This window comes from Gnatocerus cornutus, chromosome 8, assembly GCF_029298725.1.
Source record: "Gnatocerus cornutus isolate USDA-ARS CGAHR chromosome 8, icGnaCorn1.1, whole genome shotgun sequence".
Lineage (NCBI taxonomy): Eukaryota > Metazoa > Arthropoda > Insecta > Coleoptera > Tenebrionidae > Gnatocerus > Gnatocerus cornutus.
This window is the reverse complement of record NC_142240.1, coordinates 8423417-8447044: the sequence shown is the minus strand read 5'-3', so window position 1 is coordinate 8447044 and position 23628 is coordinate 8423417. Positions and strand designations below refer to the sequence as shown.

The window sequence follows — 23628 nt, the reverse complement described above, 5'->3', positions numbered from 1 at the left end:
AAAATCAGATAACTGTACCTTGAAAATATACAACCAATTTAAATTACTAAGCATATGCCCACAATCCTTCTTTTAATATTTATAATAATTTTAATGACAGGGACCCTCGTTAAAATTCAAGATCATTAAATTTAAAACGATTAATTAATAAGAGAAGAAACGTATGATTTTATATTGTTTCGTGGCTTCTAAATCAACAGCGAAACCTATCCATTATGCACGAATTAATTAACTTGGTCGCATGATTTTACCTGGACTATGAGTTCGTGGGTCCGAATTTATCGGAACTTTCAGTTTCGCCAGAGGCGAACTTTCTTTATTAAACCCGAGGCGGGACTTTAGATTTTTAAGTTTAGATGAATAAAAACAACGCTGATCGGCTCTGACGTCAGCACCCATAAAGGTAAAATGCCATTATTTTCTGATTTACGCTGACATTACCAGTTTAGTCGTCGCAAAATTGCGTCAATCCACTTTTGAGGCACAATCGCAATCAATTATGCATAAATGCCCTGAATAAAGCAAAGGTTAAAATAAAAACATGAGCGAATGAATAATATTCAGCTTTGTTTGCTTAACGATCGTGGGAAATCTAGTGCTGAATAAAATCTTTTCTTGTAATTACCATTTGTAAATTATAGCAAAAACTTGCTCATAATTTCCATAAACAATTCCGTAAATTACGCGCGTTTTTTCGTAATGTGACTGGCGTTACCGGTAATGCGTTTTCGGCTCCGAAGGAAACAATTAACGAGCTCACGGATTTTATTGATACAACGCCGGTCGAGCACTCAAAATGAAAAAATCGCTCGCTTAAGAAACAAAGTTAACTGTCGAAAAACTCGGTGGTAAAATTAGTAGTCTGCGGTCACGGTTTGAGGCCGCAGTCAAATTTGTTAAACCAGCGTAACATTATCTAGCTTTATACAAACATAAACAAAATTATTAAATTAAAATGTTATGGTGGTAGGTGTTACGGCATGATTGTCACATCTCGCGGCATTAAAATCAAATTAGCTTAATTTCAGAGTAAAAATTTTCTTTTTGTCATTTTTACATCACTTGATACGCAAATTAACTCCGATTCGTGCGATTTCCGAGTGAAAAAAGAAGACGAGCGCACGAACTTTCACTAGACATGATCAATATTTATTTATTGTGCAACGATGTTTTGCCGACAATTATGTCGCTTACACACGTTTTTGCCTCTTTGGCGCAAGAAGCTGCTCTTCCCCGGAAAGAGAAATTGCGCACGGATTCTTTTTCGAATTTTATCGAAATTTGACGGTTTATATAACGTGGGTGGTCGAAATTCGCTAATAGGATTTGCACACAATGCGCTCTAATTTTATTGAGCTCGTAAAATTTCTATTGAATGAATGCAAGATTTTATTAATGAGGAAGTATACGAGTGAAAAACGCTCAATTAAGCAGTCACTGTTAAAGACCCTAATAACTTCTGAAAATGGAATAATTCTAGGTGTTTATCTAACTAAATCTTCCATTGGACTCCCTAGCTAAATATTTATTGTCATTGTTCTCAGCTCTAATTAGCATTGCCGGCATAGCTTGTAAGCAACCAAAGAGCGCATATAACTTTCATTTCTAAAATAAAACACACCAATTATGTTTATTAGACACTAATATTTTTCTTAATTACAATTTATGCTCCGTCCTGTACACATCACAGTGACTTCATTTCATGTTTACATTCACTGTTTTTTATCTCCTTTCTAGATTTGCATTAGCTTTATTCTCTTCCTTGCCAATTAAGTAATTCGAGTAGTTGCGCAATCCCAAGTACGCTTTCATTCTTACAAAAATTTACAATTTGATTGACATTTATGCGAAATTGTTTAGAAATTTTTCGGAATAATTTAGTAGCGCCTAATTTGACAAAAACAGAAAAACTTTTTTGCTTCCTAGACTTTCATTTTAGCCTCTTTTCCTTGCGAATGAGCTTCAGACGATGTAATTTTGCCATAGCAAACACAACTACAATTAGCACTAATTGTGAGTGCAGCAAACGCATCATTATTTAAATCAACAGAAATTTTATGTTGCTCTTCACCGAAACAGATTTAAGTGCACTGTAAATGAAAAAACTGAATTTCGTATTCGCAGCAATTGTGTGAGAAAAACGATAGCGAAAACCGCATATTTCTATCGTCGTCGTAGTTTCGAAAATTAAAAAAAAATGATCACCGAAATATTCAAAAATGCCGTTCTCGCTCTTAGACCGATTTAAAACAAAAACTTAAATTATTGGTGCTCATTTTACGCAGAATTTCACACAGAACTAATGCGAATTTTTAACATACGCCCGCAAATAAGAGAATTAGGGATTAAAGTTTCTGACTCAAACGATTAAATATTTTGAAATTTTGTTTTTTTGACCGCCACTCGTAAACTATTCGACCTACCGATTTGAGATTTGGCCAGTTCATAGATCTCTAGTCACTCATTTGATTTATGTTATAACTCAAAGAAATTTTACTTTATATTATATACAATTTAATTCAACCAATATCTCGTTTATTGTGAAGCAAACTCAAGTAGTAGGTACTCATTTAATGCAGAATTTCACGCAGAATCCAAAACTGTGCGAATTTTTAACGTACGTTAACAAATAACCGAATTAGAAGCGTTTGAAATTTTGGGTTGTCGCCAGAGAGCAAAAATTTTGACGCTCCGAAATATTTAGTGTTTGATATCTCTGATACTAAGACAGATATAAAGATGCGGTTTGCGTCATTGTTTTTATCGCCTTTGGACCAATAAGAATCGCTGTCACATTTCCCGGATTCAAAATTTCAATGTACGTGAATCTAATTGAATCGATATCCTGCTTATTTGCGGAGCAAACTTAAATTGTTGGGGCTCATTTTACGCAGAATTTCACACAGAATCCAAAACTATGCGAATTTTTAACATACGCTCACAAATAAAAGAATTAGCGATTAAAGTTTCGGATAGTGAATTTTGAGTTCCGACTCAAATAATGAAATATTTTGAAATTTTGGGTTTTTGACCGCCACTCGTAAACTATTCGACCTACCGATTTGAAATTTGACCGGTTTATAGATCTCTAATTTGATTTGTTATAACTCGAAAAAATTTTACTTTATATTATATATAACTTAATTCAGCCAATATCTCGTTTATTTGTGAAGCAAACTCAAGTAGTTGGTGCTCATTTAATGCAGAATTTCACGCAGAATCCAAAACTTATCCAAAATTTTTAACGTAAGTTAACAAATAACCGAATTAAAAGCGTTTGAAATTTTGGGTTCTCGCCAGTGAGCAAAATTTTTGAAGCTCCGAAATATTTAGTGTTTGATTTTTCTGAAACTAAGACAGATATGAATATGCGGTTTTCATCATTGTTCTTATCGCCCTTGGGCTGATAAGAATCCGCTGCCACATATCCCGGATTCGAAATTTCATTGTGCGTAAATTTAATTGAATCTTGCTTATTTGTGGAGCAAACTTAAATTATTGATGCTCATTTTACGCAGAATTTTACGAAGAATCTAAAACATGTAATTCTTTATCGTAGATTCACAAATAACGGAATTAATATTTCCATATCTTTATGGCGAAAACTGCAGCTTTCAATGTGTCACAGTTCCGGAGATATGGAGCACCAAAGATTCCGAAAAAATGGAACCGAAACAGATTGAATTTTTGATTTCTGGCTATCTAAAACCGGATTCTTAGCAACAAAACTCGAGTATTCCGCCTGTCGTAATTATTTCTAATTAGTTTAGCAAGTATAATGATTTATTTTGTGCTTTTTTTCTCCATATTTATTTATTACAAGTTTGAACAGAACGCGATTAGAAAGATTAATTGTCTTGGTATTTTATCAGTAGGAAATCTGTAGCGTTTCACACACTCTGAGTTCTTAATTCGTGACTTCTATCTAACTAAAATTACACAAATAATAAAGTCTGCGCCGCTTCCATTAGAATAGAAAGTACACTTTGTAGTAATTTTAATAATACGCATTATACACTCGGATTTTTTCCCGAAGCTTAATTTTTTCTTTTTCCCTCGTCATCAAATTGAACCCATAAGTTTCTAACCGATCTCTATAATCGCCTCCGTTCTTAATATACAATAATATTTTTTTAATCGTTGCGCGAGTTATAATTACGATTCTCGAAGTTAGCCGACCCTAAAAATGAATATCTTTTAATTGCAGTCTAGTATTAAACGACCTTTAACGATTTCGACCATCAACAGATCAACAAGGATCTTGTTAAGAATTTTTGTCGTTGAATCTAATAACAGTTTGCACACGGTGCGTTTTTGACGGTTTTTCAAGACGAGAGGTAATTCGATGTCGCGAAGCGCGCTCATGGATAGTTACCTCAGATAATATTCATTGTTGGTCTTTGTCGTCCGGTGGAGAGTAACAGCTTGCCCACGGCTAAATTTTCATTCCCAGCGAGAAAAGGGCACATTTAATCCCAAGAATTGTTGTAATTTACAAGTTGCGACTCCTTGGACCTTGATAATTTAGTTGTTTTTTATGTTTTGAAGACTCCCCAAAACGTCGAGATTAAAAGAAATCGGCATCATCTCATAATAAAATTAACTGCGATTAAAACAGATACCCGCTCGATAGTGATCACATTGAAACCACTTTTTTTGAATGTTCATCGCGTAAGATTTCTGCTTGTCATCGAAACAATTAAGCAAAATTAAGCAACGTAGCTTCGCTAAACAACGACTTAGATCACTTACCTCCGTTGGGACGCCCTCGTTATCTGAAAAAAAATGGGAATTAATATTTTCGCCACGATTTTCCGACGGGAAATCAAAAATCTGCAACGGTCCTCGTCAACATGCACATCCGGACGGTAATGAGTATGCACGACTTATTCGTTTCTGAATATGTGTCCGTTTTAATTGCGGTAATGGAATACTTAATAATGAAATTAACGAATCACAGGTGCACTTCCGGTGGGGTTGTCATGCAATAGAGTGCATCGAGAGACTTGTGCTTTTACCGAATTACCAGGAATCGACAGAAATTATACAGTGCATGCCTTCTATTTCAAACGCTTTCGAGTTTCAGTAGTAATCGATTTAATAACATTAATTTTGGTGAAAAAAGTGGAACTTTCGAATTTCGCACATGTTCGTGGTGCGTGTTGATTCGCGAAGAATTAAACATTGTAGATATGGATATGCAAATGGACAACAAGGTAACTGATGCGTGGCCGCCGTCGTAAATTATAATGGTTGTTAGTGCATGATGTTCGTAAACAATAAAATTTTATTGCGGTCCAAAGTTATGCAAAATTATCAGAGATCAAAAAAAAATTCTCATGTCGTGCAAGACCGTAATTAACTGATTGTTGCATAAGTTCGTCTTCCTCGTTACCAACGAATTTGTCTTCTCGGAATTCGTTATTCTTGGTTTCATGACTAAACCCCCATAAAACATTAAATTATATGCCTAGGACCTACTTATCGAGACAAAAAAATCTTATGGGATTCTAACGACCGCTATGCTAATAGATATTAGAGCCTCTGTTTTGACTCGGAGGTCCTTGACAATTCCTTACGGAACACCGGCATCGTGTTCATTGACTCTTCGTTATTAAGATATAAACCGATAATTGATGGAGTTGTTGACTTTTACCTCCTGGATCATTTTATTGCATAATTCATTCGGTTTTATTGTTTTGATGTTGTCTTTCCACGAAATAGATGAGTTGAGCCGCGCATGGGCTAATCAATTGTGACATTGCAAAACTCTTTTTGACTTAAAATTTTTAAATTACCTCACTGAAAGCATTAGAATATCAAACAATAGTTGCCGCGATGGATCACAGGACTTGTCATTACCATAAATCAATGAGTTGTATTGTCTTGACAACTGACCAAAAAGACTGTAAAATTTATTTCAAAGTGCGCCATTAAAAGTCCGCTTACAATGCAAGAATTTATTCTATTCGCACGTTGAAAAAATTTTCTCAATTAAAAGAACACTTGTTCGAGTATCTTGGCTACCTTGCAGAGATAGTAAATTTTTCATGTTTTGTGTAATGACCACGAGTCTTTAGATTACAACAGCCGTTGCAAAAATAACCTAAGAATCTCATTACCATTACGTAACAAGATTTACAAACTCAATACATCTTTAAAGTGTGTCAAAGCGTCGATTTAGACGTGGCTATTTGATGAAATCATCAGCGGTGATTTGCATAAAAATGTGAGAATTTGGATAAACGGAAACCACAGGCGCAGGTTGGGAAGCTCGTGTGCTTTTTGCGAGTTTATAAAGTGTGGGATTGCGCGCATCTAGCACTTCGATATTTCATTTAAACTATAAGCTGAAGTAACTAAATTACCAAAGCATGATTAAATAGTAGACTTTGATAAATATTGCTCTCATTTTATAGCCTGCAGACACGATACTCGGCGAAAAGAATGCGAGAATGCAGATTTAAAATTTATATGCTCGATCTTTGTGTGTGGATCGCTCTGCGCGTTGATATACTGCAAATTACGTATTTTTGTAAGGTAAGTTTATGTAAAACATGGCGGCCGTAAATCACAGCCACTTACCCTAATGAAATCTTCCGAAGAAATTCATTAATTTGTCGGAGAAGTTAATCATCAATAAACGTCATATTTGAGATTGCTAATAAAAGAAAAAGCAATGGGAAATTAGGAACTCATCGGCTAGTCAAATTAATTAATTAACTTAGTTGAGAGCACAAATCTCGACGATAGTGCACCAGAGGGAAAGGCTTAAGTCGGAGCGACTTAAGAACCAATTTGTTATTAATACACGGTCGGTATTCACAAAGAGATCGAAAAAGAACCGACTGATTAATCATATCGCATGCTCACGAGTATTCGGATCCGAATCCTACAACAATTAGCATAGTTCTTCGCCAGTGGCGCACCTCGAACGATTTTTCCCAGGAAATCAAACACGTTTTTTTCTTGGCCCACACGGAAGCAAAATCACACAATGTTGCAGGTCGTCACTCATTTTTACATCTCCGCCACTGCAGGCAAAAAGACGAATTAATCGTTTCCAGAAAACGCCGCCATATTTATCAAACATGTCATTACGAAAAGTACCCAGTGCATATTGCAGATGTGAAGTAGGTGGTGTTGGTTCGCATTGTCCAGTTTTGCCAACCAATAGTCTCGACAATAATTAGACCCTTTGTAAATCGCGCTTCTTTGTCCAATAATATTTGCGTTGCGGTCAATTTTCATAAGCGAAAAAAACGAGCTCTTTATCCCACCTGCTTGAGAAGCGATGACGTTTTCAATACAGAATTTCTGAAATAATTATGATGGAGCTGAGCTATATAGCCCACATAAACGCCAAACACCTTATTACCATAGAATTAATTTTGGGCTTTTAATGGCTTCGAACCAATTAAGTTATTGGTGGAAATTTTAACTCTTCGGAGAGCAAAGTTTGTATACTAGCTGAACATCATCGAATAAAAATGATAATTTATTTTAATTGTGCAGGATAACCATGGGAATTAAATGCAGCGGAGTTTATTAGCTGGAAAAAGAGAATTTAAAGGCGTGCTGAGTTGCATCTTATCTTCAATAGAACCGCGCTCGCAACCGAATTTCATAGCGGAAATTCAAATTCATTGTAATCACGTTTTGGCTAGCAGTGGGCTGAAATTCTACCATTTCAAAAAGTTGGTCTATTGATAAAAATGTTTATCTACGACTGTCAGATAATTTTCTTATCAAACGTGTTCTTTTAGACTAACAATGATGGCTATAATTACGTCCGTCGCAATAATGAAATTCGTCGGTTTTGATTGGACAAAATTCGTTTAGTTATTGTCATATCACAACTGTTTTTCAAAAGGGGCGAAGTGAGCCATGAAAAGAAATGTCAATAATTTAATTCAGTTAATTTTTGTGTAATGTCTTTTGAACACTTCTTATACAGAGGGTGATTTTAAAAAAACGGCAGGCGTTGTAGAATTTTTATTTATGAACCGATTTCAAGAATTTTAAAAACAAATTAAATTCTTTTTAATTTACTATAAATGATGATGATTTTAGAATTTTTCTAAATGTCTTAGTATCATTTGGGCGATATTCAACTTTCTTATTTTAAATTGGCAGCCATATTTTTTTTTTATAATTTGTAAGATAATAATTTTTTTGATTCAGAAATGTGTAATGTGTTCTACTTTTACAAATATTATATTTATAAATATTTAAAAAAAAATTATCAAAATTGAAAAAAAATTGTCAATAAAATTTAGGTGCATGGTGTCAAAAAAAAAGAATGCCGTTATTGTAATGTCAATAATCAGCAAATAACAGAAAGGATTGGCATTCTTTTTTTTTTGACATCATATACCTAGATTTTATTAACTTTTATTGCCTAATTTTTTTCATTTTTGATATTTTTTTTTTTAAATATTTTTTGTTTAAAAACCATTTAATTTGTTTTTTAAATTTTTGAGATCGGTTCATAAATAAAAATTCTACAACACCTGCCGTTTTTTAAAAATCACCCTGTATTAAAATTTCTTAAGCAAACAAGTTGAAAATGTTTGTACGTGTTTTGCGCTCTAAAAATTAAATTAGTCTCTCAAAGAATTTAGTGATGTCATATTTATTTCAATGAAGGGTCGTAGATAAAGCATAGTATAACACTAGCATGTTATGGCCCTTATTCACTCGGTTGATTCGTTCCACTCGCTCGTAAGCTAGCTCGTGTCGCAAACATTAACCTTGTGAATAATGGACCTCATAGCATACTCCTATAATAATATACTATTGTAAAATGAATTTAATGAAATTCGTCGGTTTTGATTGGACAAAATTCGTTGAGTTCTGGTCATATTACAACTGTGTTTTAAAATGGGCGAAGGGAGCCATGAAAAGAAATGTCAATAATTTAATTCGGTTAATTTTCGTGTAAAATCTTTTGAACACTTCTTATATTAAAATTTCTACGTGTTTCGCGCTCTAAAAATTAAATTAGTCTTTCAAAGAATTTAGTGATGTCATATTTATTTCAGTGAAGGGTCGTAAATAAAGCATAGTTTAACACTCGCATGTTATGGCCCTTATTCATTCAGTTGATTCATTCTACTCGCTCGCAAACATTAATCTTGTGAATAATGGACCTTATAGCATGCTCGTAAAATAATATACTATTGTAAAAAATAGAATTTTTGATATTCCTTTCAGAATCGTGATATTTTGATTTTAGATTCTTTCTCATTGCCGCAATTAAGTTCGCTGGCTTTCTCTTCCGATTAGGGTTCGTTCGATCCCAATTTGCTTGGAAAAGACACGGCGTCCAGATTGGCCATATTGAAATAGAATTTATCGTGGTGCAAATATATATCTAGGGGTAAAATTCAATTACCAACTTCTATGAGTTGGGGGTCGAGCAGTTAAATCGTAGGCGTGTTTCTCGCTCTATCCGTAGCACTTGTACGAAGCAAGCTTGCCAACAAGACAATTCAATTACTAGTTCTATTTCTGCGGGTAGTTAGCGGGCTTTGGGTGGTAGCCCTGCGCCCTTCTTCGCCAACCTCGACTTATAATGGACGTCCGCTTAAATCAAGGTACTATCGACGTCCGTTTTCCCCGACCTAAGAAGGTTAATGCGGTCGGCAACCATTAACGCTTTACTTTATTTCTTCGGACTTTTCACTGCACTTGCATCCAACACAATGAGCTGATCTAACCCTAATTTTGTTAATTACCTCGAAGTGGCTTTTGTGCTCGCTCAAGAGCTTTGGGTTTTCATAATTCGACCTTATTTCAAATTCTTTTAACATGTCAATCATTTTTATCGGGAACTTTACCTGTTTTAGCGCACCGGACGTGCTTCGGGGGTGCCGTATTAACATTTTTTACAAGATAAAGCGCCATTAGTTAATGGTTTTGGTGCTCATTTTTCATATTTTGACAGTTTCGGATAATTAGGACGAGATTCCTAATCTAAATTTGGAGGTATTTGGGCGTCGGAATTTTTAACAGATTCGCAAATTGATCGCTTATTATGGAAATTAGGCGCGAGTTCCGGTGTTTTGGACGAAGCTAGTGGAGGAACACATTTTTGAATATTTTTACATGGACTGTTTACTTAAATCTTTTCACGGTTTTCGTTACGGTAGATTCGATAAAATCTACTCTCCATTAAATAATGGACATTCGTCTTAATTAACCAACAATTAAACCAGATAATCGGTGCAGAAGTGTGAGTAGAATCGTTGATACTCAAATTTTTGCAGATCTAGAGATAATTATTATTTTCACATTCGATACTCTTAACCTTCCATGCAGATTGCAAATTAGAATCCATTCATCATCATTATATTCATTCTTATTCCTGTGAATTTACATTAATTATGTTAGCAATTAGTAAAAGCCTTAACTTAGCAGATATGGAAATCTTTCGATTTCGAGATCTGCTTATTAAAAATTAGTGCAATTAGCTTGTTTAAAATACAGAACTCATATGGGATAATTAAAATGTGGAGATAATTTTTACGACTACAATGTTAAGTATGTAACGTAAGTCGTAAATGTAAAACAGAAAAATGTTCACATACATTGTTGCTCTTATTATGCACATTTTTGAGTACTGCGAGATAACAAAAACGCGATGAAATCAACGATTATTAGGCAAAATAAAAGACATTCTTCACTTATTAAAGCGTTCAGAAGTGCGCAAAAAGGCGAAGAATGGGAACGTATAAACAACTAAAAAAAGCACTGTGGTAGTGATAAAAATGGGAGAATTGCAAGGAGACTCAAAAAACCCACCTGCTCCGTGCAGTGTTTACTAATGAGCAAATTAATTTTATTTTGTTGTAAATACACAACAATCCTTACGCTTAACAATAACAGTTATAAAAAAGCTACATTGACAACAAATTGTCGAGAATATTCTCTACCGGTTTTCGTTTTAATTAATCATTAATGCCCGTCCTTCCGTCTGGTCGTTTTTGCCAAACAAATTGAAGATAAGTAAGAAATGCACTTCTCGATATGGTCGCTCGGGCTGTGACAAGACACCAATCCAGTATTTCCCGATATTGCGGATCGGTTTGTTAAAATACCACAAGATTTGATGAACAAACTCATAGAAACGTATTTTTTACGACGGGGTAATTGTGAATGTGTAAACGCTGAATCGTAGCGTGTGTGAACTGTTAATAAAATCGTTGATGAATACAACAAAGTTATACTTATTCTTTATGGAGATGCAGGTAATTATATGTTGTCCGATTCGTAGAATGCATTCATACCTGCTGATGGTGAATATTCATAAGAAATTTGGCCGTGCTCTTAATTAGGCAAAGTCAGTTTTGTGAATGTGTTCAAGTGGCTCGTACCTGCCGGTTTAAGAACTAATGATTAGAGCACCCCTGCGGAGAACACCGCGTAGACCCGTAATAAAATCATCTCCAGATATAAATATTAGTTTACGATTATAAATACACGTGTTTTATCGCGAGCTTTGTTCTCGGCGGACGCCGCTCAAGAAGCTCTCTTCGACGCAACTCGTTTTCTCTGAACTCATTTGACTGCGCTTCTTTCTCAGCAATAATCAGTTGAATAAATGAATTAGTTATGCACATTGTGATATAAAAGGATATCTCAGTTATGATTTGCATGAGCAAAACACCATAACGGTCTGCGCTTATTACGGACACAATTATTCATCATCATAATGCTATTTCTATTAAAATCATTTCATTAATTATGCGTTTCACGAGGATTATCTACCACGAAAACTTTCATTTTTAATCTTTTTTTTATGTTTGCTGCGTGGCCCACCGCAGAAATTTGATACTAAACGGGTAATTTTGCGACAAATGCTGGAGGTCACCGAGGTGACAGCGTTTCTATTATGGTGGAATGGATATTCATTTCCCATATAAATGTAATCATTGATTCTCCAGACCCGCCGAGCTTTTTTGGGATGGGGAGATCCTATCTTCCTCTTGTATAAGGTTTTCAAATGATTGGCTGGTTAGAGACTCGATAATGCTCTTCGTAGTATTGGTCCGCAATCCACTGAATTCCATTTCATTTTCAAATTGAAATTTCAAAATTCTTTGTGATGCCGCATACAGGAACTTGAATTGCCAACGCAACGACCAGAATTGCCTTCATTCGATCCTTTTACCAACGAGAATCGGCGAATTTATTTTAATTTTATTTCCAGTAATAAACGAACGCTATTTCTAAGCGAGGGTTGCTGCTTACCTGTCAACACAATTTTTAGATTGTTCAGACTGAATTTCAAATTACTACTTTTGCCCGGCGAGAAATGAAATTGACACCATTTTATTCGGGCGGTTTGTTGACAGCTTGGTTGCTACTGGATGATAATTACAATAATATTTACATAACCAGTATTCAAATTGTGACGATCGAGATAGTTATGCTGCATTCTTTATTCAATTGTGCAAATAAAAAACGCAATAGCAAACTATTTTTCAACTTGGAATAAAATAAATAGAATATTGATGCAAAATATGCAACGGAACCTCTAGAGCGTCTAGACAATTTGGATTTTTGCTTTCAATCCAGAATTCAGCGGATGCTCTAGATTTTTGTATTCCTTCAATTCAGATGAAGAACCTTTTAAACTTTCAGTACAGTAGAACCTCCGTGCAAGGGTGTTCGTTCATTTATCCGTGTTTCGATTATCCGTGCGTTACAAAAAAAACACAAATCAAAGATCAACTACATCGTATTTTGGCTTCCAATGTTTGAAAACTTAAAATTATGAGTTAAAATTTTTGTCTGAATAATAGTGTTCGCAAACATTAACAAAAATGCTTGAAATAAATTCTTTTGCAATAAAAACCTTTATAATTAAGGAAACTTAAAATCCAAGTGGTAAACAAAATTTTGAGACCAAAAAAGAAACAAATGAAAGTGCCAGATTTTTTTACTACAAAATATGTAGTTGATAAGAGTTGATTGTTTTAATTTCTTTTAATATTATAAACTGTTATTGTTAAGATGTTGATAAATTTTGTGAAAGTTTTTATATATTTTGAATTAAAAAAACTTTCCAAATAATTATGTTGCCTTAAAACGTCACAAAAAGTCACCATTTTTTAGTCGTTTTTAGACAGTAAAGTTGGCAATTTTGTTATAAGTAATGAAAAGCGCTCGTTGACATGGAAACACTTTGTCTGCCTAGGCAGAAAAAGTACTTTTTGTAACGGTTACTATTTGAGACTTACATTTTATAGCACTTGCACAATCTTAACTTTGAAACCAATATTTTTCACAGTAAATGTCATCAATGACAACTACATGCATTGCCGTCCATGTTTTTAGTTCAATTTGCATTCACTCATTGTCAGTCGTGAAACTAAATCTAACGTTTGGAGAAAAAGTAGTATTTGTTGTTTGGCCGAAAAGTGGCATTGCTGTCTCGCAATTTAATTTAAATTAATTTAATTGCTCGACAAAAAGTACCACTTTTCTGCCGTATAACAAAATATACTATTATTGGATCACATCTTGGTGTTTGGGAATAAATTGTATTTTTGATAATTATTTATTATTATTATTTATTTAACAACTCGATTATCCGTGATTTATGATTCTTTAAATTCTTAAAAACACTTTTCTTCAAATTTTCTCGCTCGTTTCTTTGCTTTCTTAGTTTTCAAAATCTATAAATCCAAAAATCAAAAGAATCAAATTTGATACTCTTGCAGAAAAAACGAATAAATTGATGAACTTGAACCCGAACAGCTCTAAAATTGCGAATTTCTTAGCTTGAGAACATAAGATCTCAACTATCCTAAAGAACTTGAGAATTTGACAATCGAAAAATCTGAGACAATAGAGAATCGATCTGCTAAAATGACACAATTTCTAATTCCAAAATTTAAAATCCAAGCTCTGGGTTGTTTCCATTCGAAAACATTTAGGCTTGAACTATTCAAACACGTAGCAATTCGAGTATTATAAATAATAATATGTCAGTATAAAATCCTTCATCTGAAACTAGATTACGCAACAAAACAGAAGCAAATATAATAATGAGCAACGAAAATAAAAATTCCAACAAACTTTCTCGCAGAAACCGAGAAAAATAAGTTAGAATCATTAATTTTTTCAAGCTAATCAAGATAAGACGTCGAAAAAAGTAAAAATAAACACTCTAAAGTTTTTGCTTCAGATAATTACAAGCTCCAATGAAACGGTAGCATAAAATTTGATAAAGCCGTTGAAATGAATCTCATTTCAGACGAAATTTCCGTTATCCATCATAGAAAGAAAAAAATCAACGGTTCCAAAAGTCCGTTGTAAGTCACCTCCTGATAAACGACGCAACGATTTTTTAGCAATTTTATACACCCGTTCTGGAATCTTCGCCATTAAAAAGTTCGTTAAAAGACTCCTTGTAACGGTTTACGCTATTCTCTAAAAATCCCTTTTTTTCACCCCGAATATGAGAAATTTGAAAGGTTTAATGTGAAATTCAACCTTTTCGGAACCCTTGAGAAATTCCGTTGCACATTTCTAAAAAACGTCGTTTTTTATAAAGAAGGATTTGGGTCAAATCATCAGATTTCCCCCAATCTCCGTTTTTTTAGGGTAAAGTGCTCCTTTATTCAAACCCATTGCGATTTTACCTACTTGTCAATTTTATTCATCGCAAAAAATGGGGTGAGAACCGTTTTTTATGGGGGTTTATATGAATTTTAAAACGTGGGAACATCCATTTTTAAGTGAATTATGCAAAACTCGCCTCCATTGGTTCGGGAAGGTCCAATCTGCTCCGAGCTGATATTTGAACACGCGATTTGAAAAAAAAAAGGGTTCGCTTCGCACAATAGCAAACATAAAAATCTGCTACTTTACAACACGAGCGCTGCACACTTTAACATTTATCATAAGGGCACAAAGGGCCTGCAGGTCCGTTGTAACGTATTTAATTTGTTGAATTTTCAATCGCCATGTTTCGGATTGAATTCCTTAAGACGACAGACATCATCATGACAATAAGAAATATTATTTCAGGTTTCTTAAAGAAAGGTTTTGTAAAGGAATAAAAAAATCCGAGCCGTCACAAATCTTCGCCTGTTTATTCAGCACAGCTGATGTGCAAAAGCGGAGGGAGGGGGCAGTTAGAGGGTTATTTTCGCCATTAAGGGTTGCCACCCCAGGTATACACAACCAGGCGTGTGTGCACAATAGAACCACATGCTTTCAAATCGTAAAAAATGGTAAATAACACTTTTGTAACGGCATGTGGCCAATCGCCGTTTCCACTAGACGCTTCCTATGCTAATCAACAATTAATTCCCGCGGCAGGAACTGTAATTACACCTAAAAAACAATTACGAATTAAAATAACAAAAGGCGTGGCCTCTGCTTTTTTCCACTCGCACAATAGCGAGCTTTTATGAACCGGAAGCTTAACAAAAAAAAATTGACAAATAAGAAAAGCAAACGAGATGATCGAATGTCTAGAAAAACCAGGAAGGCACCCGTTGAGCACGCGTTGCCATTGGGTACCCTTCTAGTAAGGGTTGAAATCTTATATCGGGTGTGAAATGAAGGGATGCTCATAAAAATGTACATGTAAAACGCGTTAGGTCGCGCACGCGTCCGACTTTTACATAATATCGATAGAGATATGGGCGGGATACGCGTGCGCTATGTAAACTACCCCTTTAGATCTGCATACGTTTAAAAAACAGGGATGGCGGAACGATCCACCTTATAAAGTTGCTTTACAATTACTGGTATTAGCAGAGCGTTCAAGAATTGTTGAGTCGATGAGGGGGTGGAATATTGGAAAGTTTAAAGATGCAATTTTCCCATTAAGTGCACGCGGAAATGGACGTCCAATAATACAGGCCTTTATGTAAAAGGCTATTTAGATTAATTACGCAATTTCCAAACACGAACTAAATCTAATTTTAAATCAAAAACCCTTTATTTGCTATGTAAAACTCCTCTTCTATCTCCAGTCCACTAGCTCCTTTAATCTCCCATTTCCCGAAGCTTGGTAGTCCGAGATTCAACATCCACCGATTTAGAGAGATAAAACCGAGTTAAATAAAAGTGAAATAGGGGTATTTTAGTTTGGCGCGGGTTAGTGCAGGGGTGGTCTATTCTTTTGAAGATTCACAATTTGATTCGAGGGGTCTAAGTAAATTGCGGCCTGCTTTTCGCAGACGCTTTCATGGCGGCCCACACGATGGACATCGCCGACACAAATCAGAGAATACGGGAGAAAAAAGGAACGAAGAAGGTACAAGAATATAAGAAGACACCGGGAGACAAGGGGGAACTGTTTGTCTTTGCGCCTCAATGCCCTTGGTTGGAGACTGAACAAGTTATACACATGTAAAACGGCGGCGAAAATGGAGAAAGTGCATGGTGGATGAAGGAATTAGTTTTGTTTTAAATAAATAATCAGTCGTTAGATAATAAATTCTTGGGGAATTTCTAATAGTTCACGGTCTAGATAAGTGGCAAGTTCAATTTTTTTTTTGTTGAAGGAACATTACTGAAGGTAGAAAATTCCTTTTGCTTTTTTGTTGGAATGGGTTTTTTATTGGATCTTAAACAAGTTTGCTAAGTTGGAGTAAGATTAGTTGTTTCTCAAACATAAATATTAGTTGATCATGTTCTAGCGGCAAAAGCCTTCGGATATCGAACCTAATAACCAAAAAACGATGTTTAATTGCGGAGAAAAATAAAAGTAAAATATTCACGTGAAATGTTCCGACACGAAAAGCTCGATAATTTCTTTCCCGGCAATCAAACTTGAAGCGGTCACACATAAAAACCCACAAATCCCTGTGAAACAGCCTCCACGAAAAAAACTGTAAATACAGCAAAGCTATCATTACCAAAAATAATAATCAACTAGCTACCGCGTTGACCGTTTCTTTGAACCGATTATGTCTCTACTATTAAGAGCAAGATCACATTTAACCTTGGGTTACAGAAAAATCAGAGCCGAAAAAACGCTCGCATTCCCGGAAAATGTTTATTCAGTACTTTTATGAGCCGTATGAAAGTGCAAAGGTTGAAGACCTGAATCGTTGTTGTGGCCGATCCGGAGTGGAAGCTGTGTGTTCCGGTTGGGGGCGGCGGGGGGTTATTGATTAGTGCGACCCTAGTTAGCGCTACTACCGCCCCCTCTTTAACTCCCCCGAATCGGACGGAGAATCAGCATAGAATTTCCGACTCTGTTTACCTTTGAGAGAACGTCACCAATTATTGATTTCATGCTCACGTGGGTTCTAAAATGACATCTTTGCAGGTAAATTATGGTTAAATGATCCAGAAATGACCTGGCGACAGGAAATGCAACTGCCTTCCACGGAAGACTCCAAGACTGCGCTCCAGACGAGGCTGCCACTCTCACCGAGTGAGTATCTTAGATAATATTGAGGGAGTTTAAAATCATAATCCAATTATTTTGTCCCATTTTGATTTCGTGACAAACAGCCCGCTTGTCTATTAAGTCGGCGCTTTTGGGGAGACACTCAATTTCCGAACATCATTGATTTTCGAAACATACCCCATTGACAGATTATTACGAAAATCCCTAAATTCGCTGAGTCACCCCTTCTCGTTAATGTCACATGTTGCTTTTCGTCCGACATCAATTTTGCATCGTCTAATTATAGAATTCCGGTAATAAAATGAAAATTACAGAGAAATTGCAAATTTTAACTGTACCCAGACATAAGCGCAACAATTAAAAAAATTAGTTACACTAGCTAGATCGGATATCATTATTGCATGCGCAGTACAATGTTTCTCCGACTCGATCGATGGCGATAAATTTGAATTTGGCCTTTGTTCATTTAATTATACAAAACTAAAGTGGACGTTTTTCGAAGTGGATTGGGTCACTTTTCGAGAGAATGAAGCACCTTTCAACTTGAGTATAATTCGATTTAAATAAGAGAAAGTCTCCTGCTGTGGGGGTTGAACTCTTGCGAACAAGAAGGGCAATCTGAAACGGAGGGACAAATGGACCACGCCAGACGTGAGAATTCGATAAAGATTGACTGTTTTACCACCCCACTTTGAGTCTTTTAAAGGGACACTCTCGGACACATGCAATATTTAGCGGATCTTCAAAAAAAAAATTAAAAGTACCGAGTCAAGCTCAACTGCTCATTCCTTAAATTCACATTGTTACGTTAAAAGCAGTACAGATAGTCTTTTAATTACAAAATTACATTGCAGGTTTTCAGGTGTGAAAATTGCGCTCTTTAATTTTAATGTACTTTGGAGTTCAATGACTGCATTGAATGACAACTTTGTAGTTTAAATAATGGCGTAAACTGTATCATTTTACGCGCTTTGCAAATTAAGTACAGACATTAGAAAAGACAATGAAATTATTTTCCAAAATGTAACAAATTGTCGCGAGTAAGTTCAGTGTCATTGAAATTAGCTGTGTTCTATAAATCATTTTAATTGGGTCTGTTTTGAAATTCTGTTGTGTTATTAATCTTACTAATAAAATAAACGCTCCGTGTATTTTTGCAATTGAAATTAAAAATTAAAGGCAACTAAGTATTACAAAATTTTATCGACCAAGCGGTAGATAATAATAATTAGTTAACGCCCAATCAGATCCTGAATTGATAAATTGACAACTAATTGGATAATTGGTGTTAATAAAAAGCAATCAAGATGGACACTTACGAAATTTGAAGTCGTCAATGTGAACACTGTTAGCAGTTTTCACTAACCCTCAAGTATTTAATTTGGAATCACTCCGTTTTTACAGACTTTTCATCAAGTAAAATCTTCTAGGAGCAACCAGAAACCATTTTACGGCTATTTCAAAAATTCCTATTTCTCTTAGCTCTGTAGAAGAATTATCTCGTTTCTTGTTTAGACACTCATAATTTACAGAAAAAAATAAAATTTTAGGGGCCGGTTTACAGAAACTATGTTAAATCTTTAATTTCGATTAAATACTTAACATCATATTAAAATGACATGTGATTATTTTTCCGCCAATCAAATGTGACCAATCGTCAAATTAGTTGTAAGATTAACTTAATTTCAATTAAATTATTGTGTAAACCGGCCCTAGAAACATTAAAAATGTATTTGTAATCGTGAAGATGGGTTTATTTTACTTAAAATTTCAGTCGCTTTTGTCGTACTTTGTTTGCTAAAAATTTGCTCTTACATTTTTTTCAAATTTGATTTTTACAAAAAAAAATTCCGATTCAAACCATGTAAATCTAATTCGGTCGATATTTATCTTATTTTTAATGTAAACTTAACTTTTTATATCTTGAATTACAGAACTTTATGCTCAAAATCCACGTACGCCAACAAATAACTGAGATATAGCCAATATTTTTCAAACTGTTGGTTTTTATTTTCGAAAATTTCAATACTCACTAACTTCAAATTTGCTACAGATAGAAAGATGCAGTTTTGCCATCGTTTTTCTCGCACTTGTTTTGTCTAGAATTATTTCCCAGATATCCAAAATTCGATGGTTAATTTAAAAAAAAAATCTGTCTCAAACGGTAAAAAAACGCTGAATTTTTCGCATCTCGTAAAATACTTGTCTTATTGATCTGAAATTTGAACAAATAAAGGGCTTCTTTTGACTGATCATATAACTCAAAAAAGTATCTTGAAAATCACCACAAAATAAAAAAAAACTATTTCGTTCGATATCTTTCTTATTATTGGAGTAAATTAATCTTATTGCGGTTTATCTTACGCATAATTTTTCGCTGAATCGAAAACTGTATATTTTTTTCCGTACGTCAACAAATAAGGGAGTTATGACCAATTCAAATTTCGGGTAGTCGCCATAGGGACAAACTTTTAAAGGTTTGGTACCAGATAGACAAATGCAGTTTTTGCTATCGTTTTTCTTGCATATTATTTGCTAAAAATCTGTTTTTTTGAAATCAAAAATTTTATTTCTTCGAAAAAACTATGTAAATCTATTTCGGTCGATAAATCATTTATTTTTAGGGTAAATTTAACTTATTACTTGTCGTTTTAACGCAGAATTTCACGTAGCGTTCAAATCCGTGCCTAAACTGAGTTAAACAATTAAATTTTTAAAATTATTAATGCTCAATATTTCCAAAACTACGCCAGACAGAAAGTAAGAACCTATCAATTTTCAGCAATTAAAAAAAATCGGGACTCTCCAAATAGAAATTTTAGAATAGGGCAGTTATAAAGTCCGGAAAAATAGGCACATTTTGTCGGCTTAAGTCGTTAAGTTGCTAAGTTCATTTTCAATTTTTTTAACGGAGCTCGAGGAATCTTTATTTTTCGCATATTTGCCTTCAAATCTGAGATTTGAAAACTTGAGGACTGAAAATAGAATGCTGAAAATAGAAACTTTTTTGTTAGGTTTTTCACAAAATGGAAAACGCATTTTATCCGAAAATGAACTTTGCAATTTAAAAACTTAAGCCGACGATTTGATTTTTAGCATGCATGAAAAATGTGTCGTGAATTTTTGGTTTCCGTTTTTCTCTTGTTATTTGTCTGAAAGTTGTGCCGTTTGCTAAAAAGCGATTGTTATCCGTAAGTGGTCGAGATGTATGGTCATCAAAAATTAATTTATCTATCGGAAAGGGCCCGCCGTCGGGCAAGTCCTGCGAAATTTATGGCCGCAAGCCAGCCGTCCATTTTAGTCATATTCAGTTCCATGTGCCGCTCATCTAGTGACATTTCAATATATGTTTTATGGAATGTATAACCTGCTACGGCCGTATATCAATGGGGACTATCATGGCAAGGTGCCGCTCGGCCGGTCATTTCAGGAAGGAGGACGGTTATCCCCAAGACTCCCTCCGTTATATACGACCTACTCACCGAGTCGCAAGACCCTATATGCGAACCCGGACTCGAATATTCCGCAGGACATTGATGTAAAACATCCTCGATGAGGGCATAAACTAACTGCTAGGACAGCTACAACTTTTATATTAAATGTCGACGTGGTACGTGGAAAAACATGCCGGAGCGTATAACTGGTTGCCTATGCTTTTTATTTTTAACAAATCAGACACGTCCGTCGCTTCTTTCGTTGAAAAAACTCATAAATAACCCTTCATAAACGTCCGTTCAAAGTGCACAAATAAATTGTCCCATCCCCATTTCGTAATTAAAAGGTTCGACCCTAGGCCACTCCTGCTGCAACTGTCCTTTTCCCTGATGCATAAGCGATTTGTCGGAAAAATTTTAAATTGCTTCCTCCGTTCTTAAGCAATTAACCACTTACGGTTAAGTATAGATACAAAGCATGCTTTAATGTTATTATCTGATAATTTGAAGGCTTTTCCCCTCGTGACTTGGTAATAAAAGAAGTAGCATAAACATATGCGACAAACAAAGCGCCATTAACCGCAATGCTAATTGCACATTTTTCTGTTTGATTGCCGTACTCATATTTAATGTAAATTCTAAACAAACATGTCAATAAATTTATCGGAAATCGAAGCGCAACTTCACTCCTATATTTGCCAAATACTGCAAACATAAATTATGAAATGTAAAGTAACTACCTTATTATTATTATTTATATAATTTCGCGACTTTTAGATTATTCGTATCGCCCAACCCACTCAATTAAAATATTCAAATCTTGCGCAAAATGTCTAATCGCACGTACTTCACGACTGATAAATATTGATGAAATAATCGCAATCTTCACTCAAATCAGTCGTTTTAATGCACATTATCTAATATCAACATTTTACAACATGATTTTTTTTGTTCAAAGAACCTATTTACGCATTGCTTGGATCCTGCAACTATCAATTACCGTCTTCCCCTTTTCCAATGACACGCTTTATGTCATAACAGTTATGATACGCTTAATAATAGCTTAAATAGCTGAATATGTATTTTTTTCTATTTAATTGCAATAGTCTGAACTTTCTCTTTGAAATTTTTGCTCATTCAGAATTATAGTTGGGAATTAGTGGTAATGTGCGACTCAAAGAAGAACGTGTGTTTTAATGCCAACAGATAATTAAAATGATATTTAAGAGTATGCTAAACAAGAGTTCGAATCGATAAAAAAATAATTTTACCATTCAATGGTGTATTCAGAATTCAAAAGAATCGAAAAATTTTTAGAATCCTTCAAGGATTTCCTTTTGTGCAAAACATATACAAAATTCCGTGAATTTTCCGGCCTAAAAACAACAAATAATCATCAGCTTCCGAAAAGTTTGATTCATAATTTTCGCGCTGTAAGCAAAAACAATATTGATATGCGCAATTTCCGCCACGCTTGTTTTTCAAAGCAATAATGAACTAATCTTTTCTTGTAGACAAATAAAGATTTCAGTTTTTGGAAAATTTAGTGGCTCGAAAATCCCGGAGTCAAGTTTAGCACAGAAAAATTTCGAAGAGTCATAATGTAGATTTTAGATTATTTCTCATATTCTGTTAAGAGATTAATGGCAGTAAATTTGTAAATTTATGGTTAGTTACATAGAGATATCAGCAACTTCGCAATTGTAAAACAATCTGAATTAAATGCTTAAAAGGATAAAATTTATATGATGGACGAGTTGGAAATCTAAAGTACTAATTAATCCAACGATTAAACGTAAAAACGCAGGAAACCGAAATGAAAATAAGAAACACAGCTACAAGTAACTGTAGTCAATTCAAAAATGAAGCAATTATGTAATTATCCGGTAGAATAACGACTTAGAACAGTAGTGTGTGGTTCAGTTTGTCCCAATTGAGATCAAATTTCTTTATCGTTTTATTATTGCCTCATGTGATCTTCGTATTTACGCATTCCTCATAGTTTACGTAAATACCGGATCTTAAAAAAATCGATTAAACTAAGGTAAGAACTATAATTCTGCAATCTAGATAAATATTGAATTTGAAGAATCACTGTTATAAACACGGTCCTTTATCGTCAAAATAACGCCGAAAACATTGTGCAATCGAAAAGATCAAAACAAACATCGTGCCAAGAAAAATAGAAACTATTTTTCCCGACGCGTGTCGACACAATAAAACTCCATCGACTACTGACACCCTTCTTGTAAAAGGATGTAAATTAGGGTCCTGAAGAAGGGAAGATGGAATTTAAAGTATTTTCGCATAGGGATTTGAAACACTTAACTCGTCCCAAGCGGCTTACCACGGTTGACACGCGTTCAGTTTCAGGTAGCCTGTTTAATTCACCCTTTTTAAAATATTTAAAAGAGTGATCTTATCATGGTAATAGCTCGACCAATCAAACAGGTAAATCACACCCCTCGAGGGTACGCAAATTAAAAGGGGACAAAACGCTAATTTATCGTCAAGTGATTCTCGAATTTTTATGACCTGTCATCCGGCGCCTTTGAAATCTAACCTGATTAGTAGTAATCTTTCTGACGTAGTTATCGCGAGATCAACACATTTATAATAATTGGACATCAATTCAAATTTCACCGAAATTTCTTATCGGGAACCCTCGGCCTTGGATGATTTTTTAACTAGGTTTTGAGAACGCGGCCTAAATGTAAATCGAGGCATTTGAAAAGCACCACCCTCCACAAAAAAGTCCGCAAAGAACACGCTGCATTGTCTGAATGTTTTCTTATGCACCGATCAAAG

General features: G+C 34.8%; 1 protein-coding gene across 2 annotated transcripts in view; it reads left to right on the top strand.

Moving 5' to 3' along the window:
- LOC148169456 (uncharacterized) overlaps positions 1 to 23628 on the top strand; it is a 38866-nt gene that overhangs the window by 5789 nt on the left and 9449 nt on the right. For both annotated transcript variants that reach the window (XM_088043473.1, XM_088043472.1), the window contains exon 3: positions 17303 to 17410. In XM_088043473.1, the coding sequence (XP_087899599.1) occupies positions 17303 to 17410 (108 nt within the window). The remainder of the gene's footprint in view (positions 1 to 17302; positions 17411 to 23628) is intronic.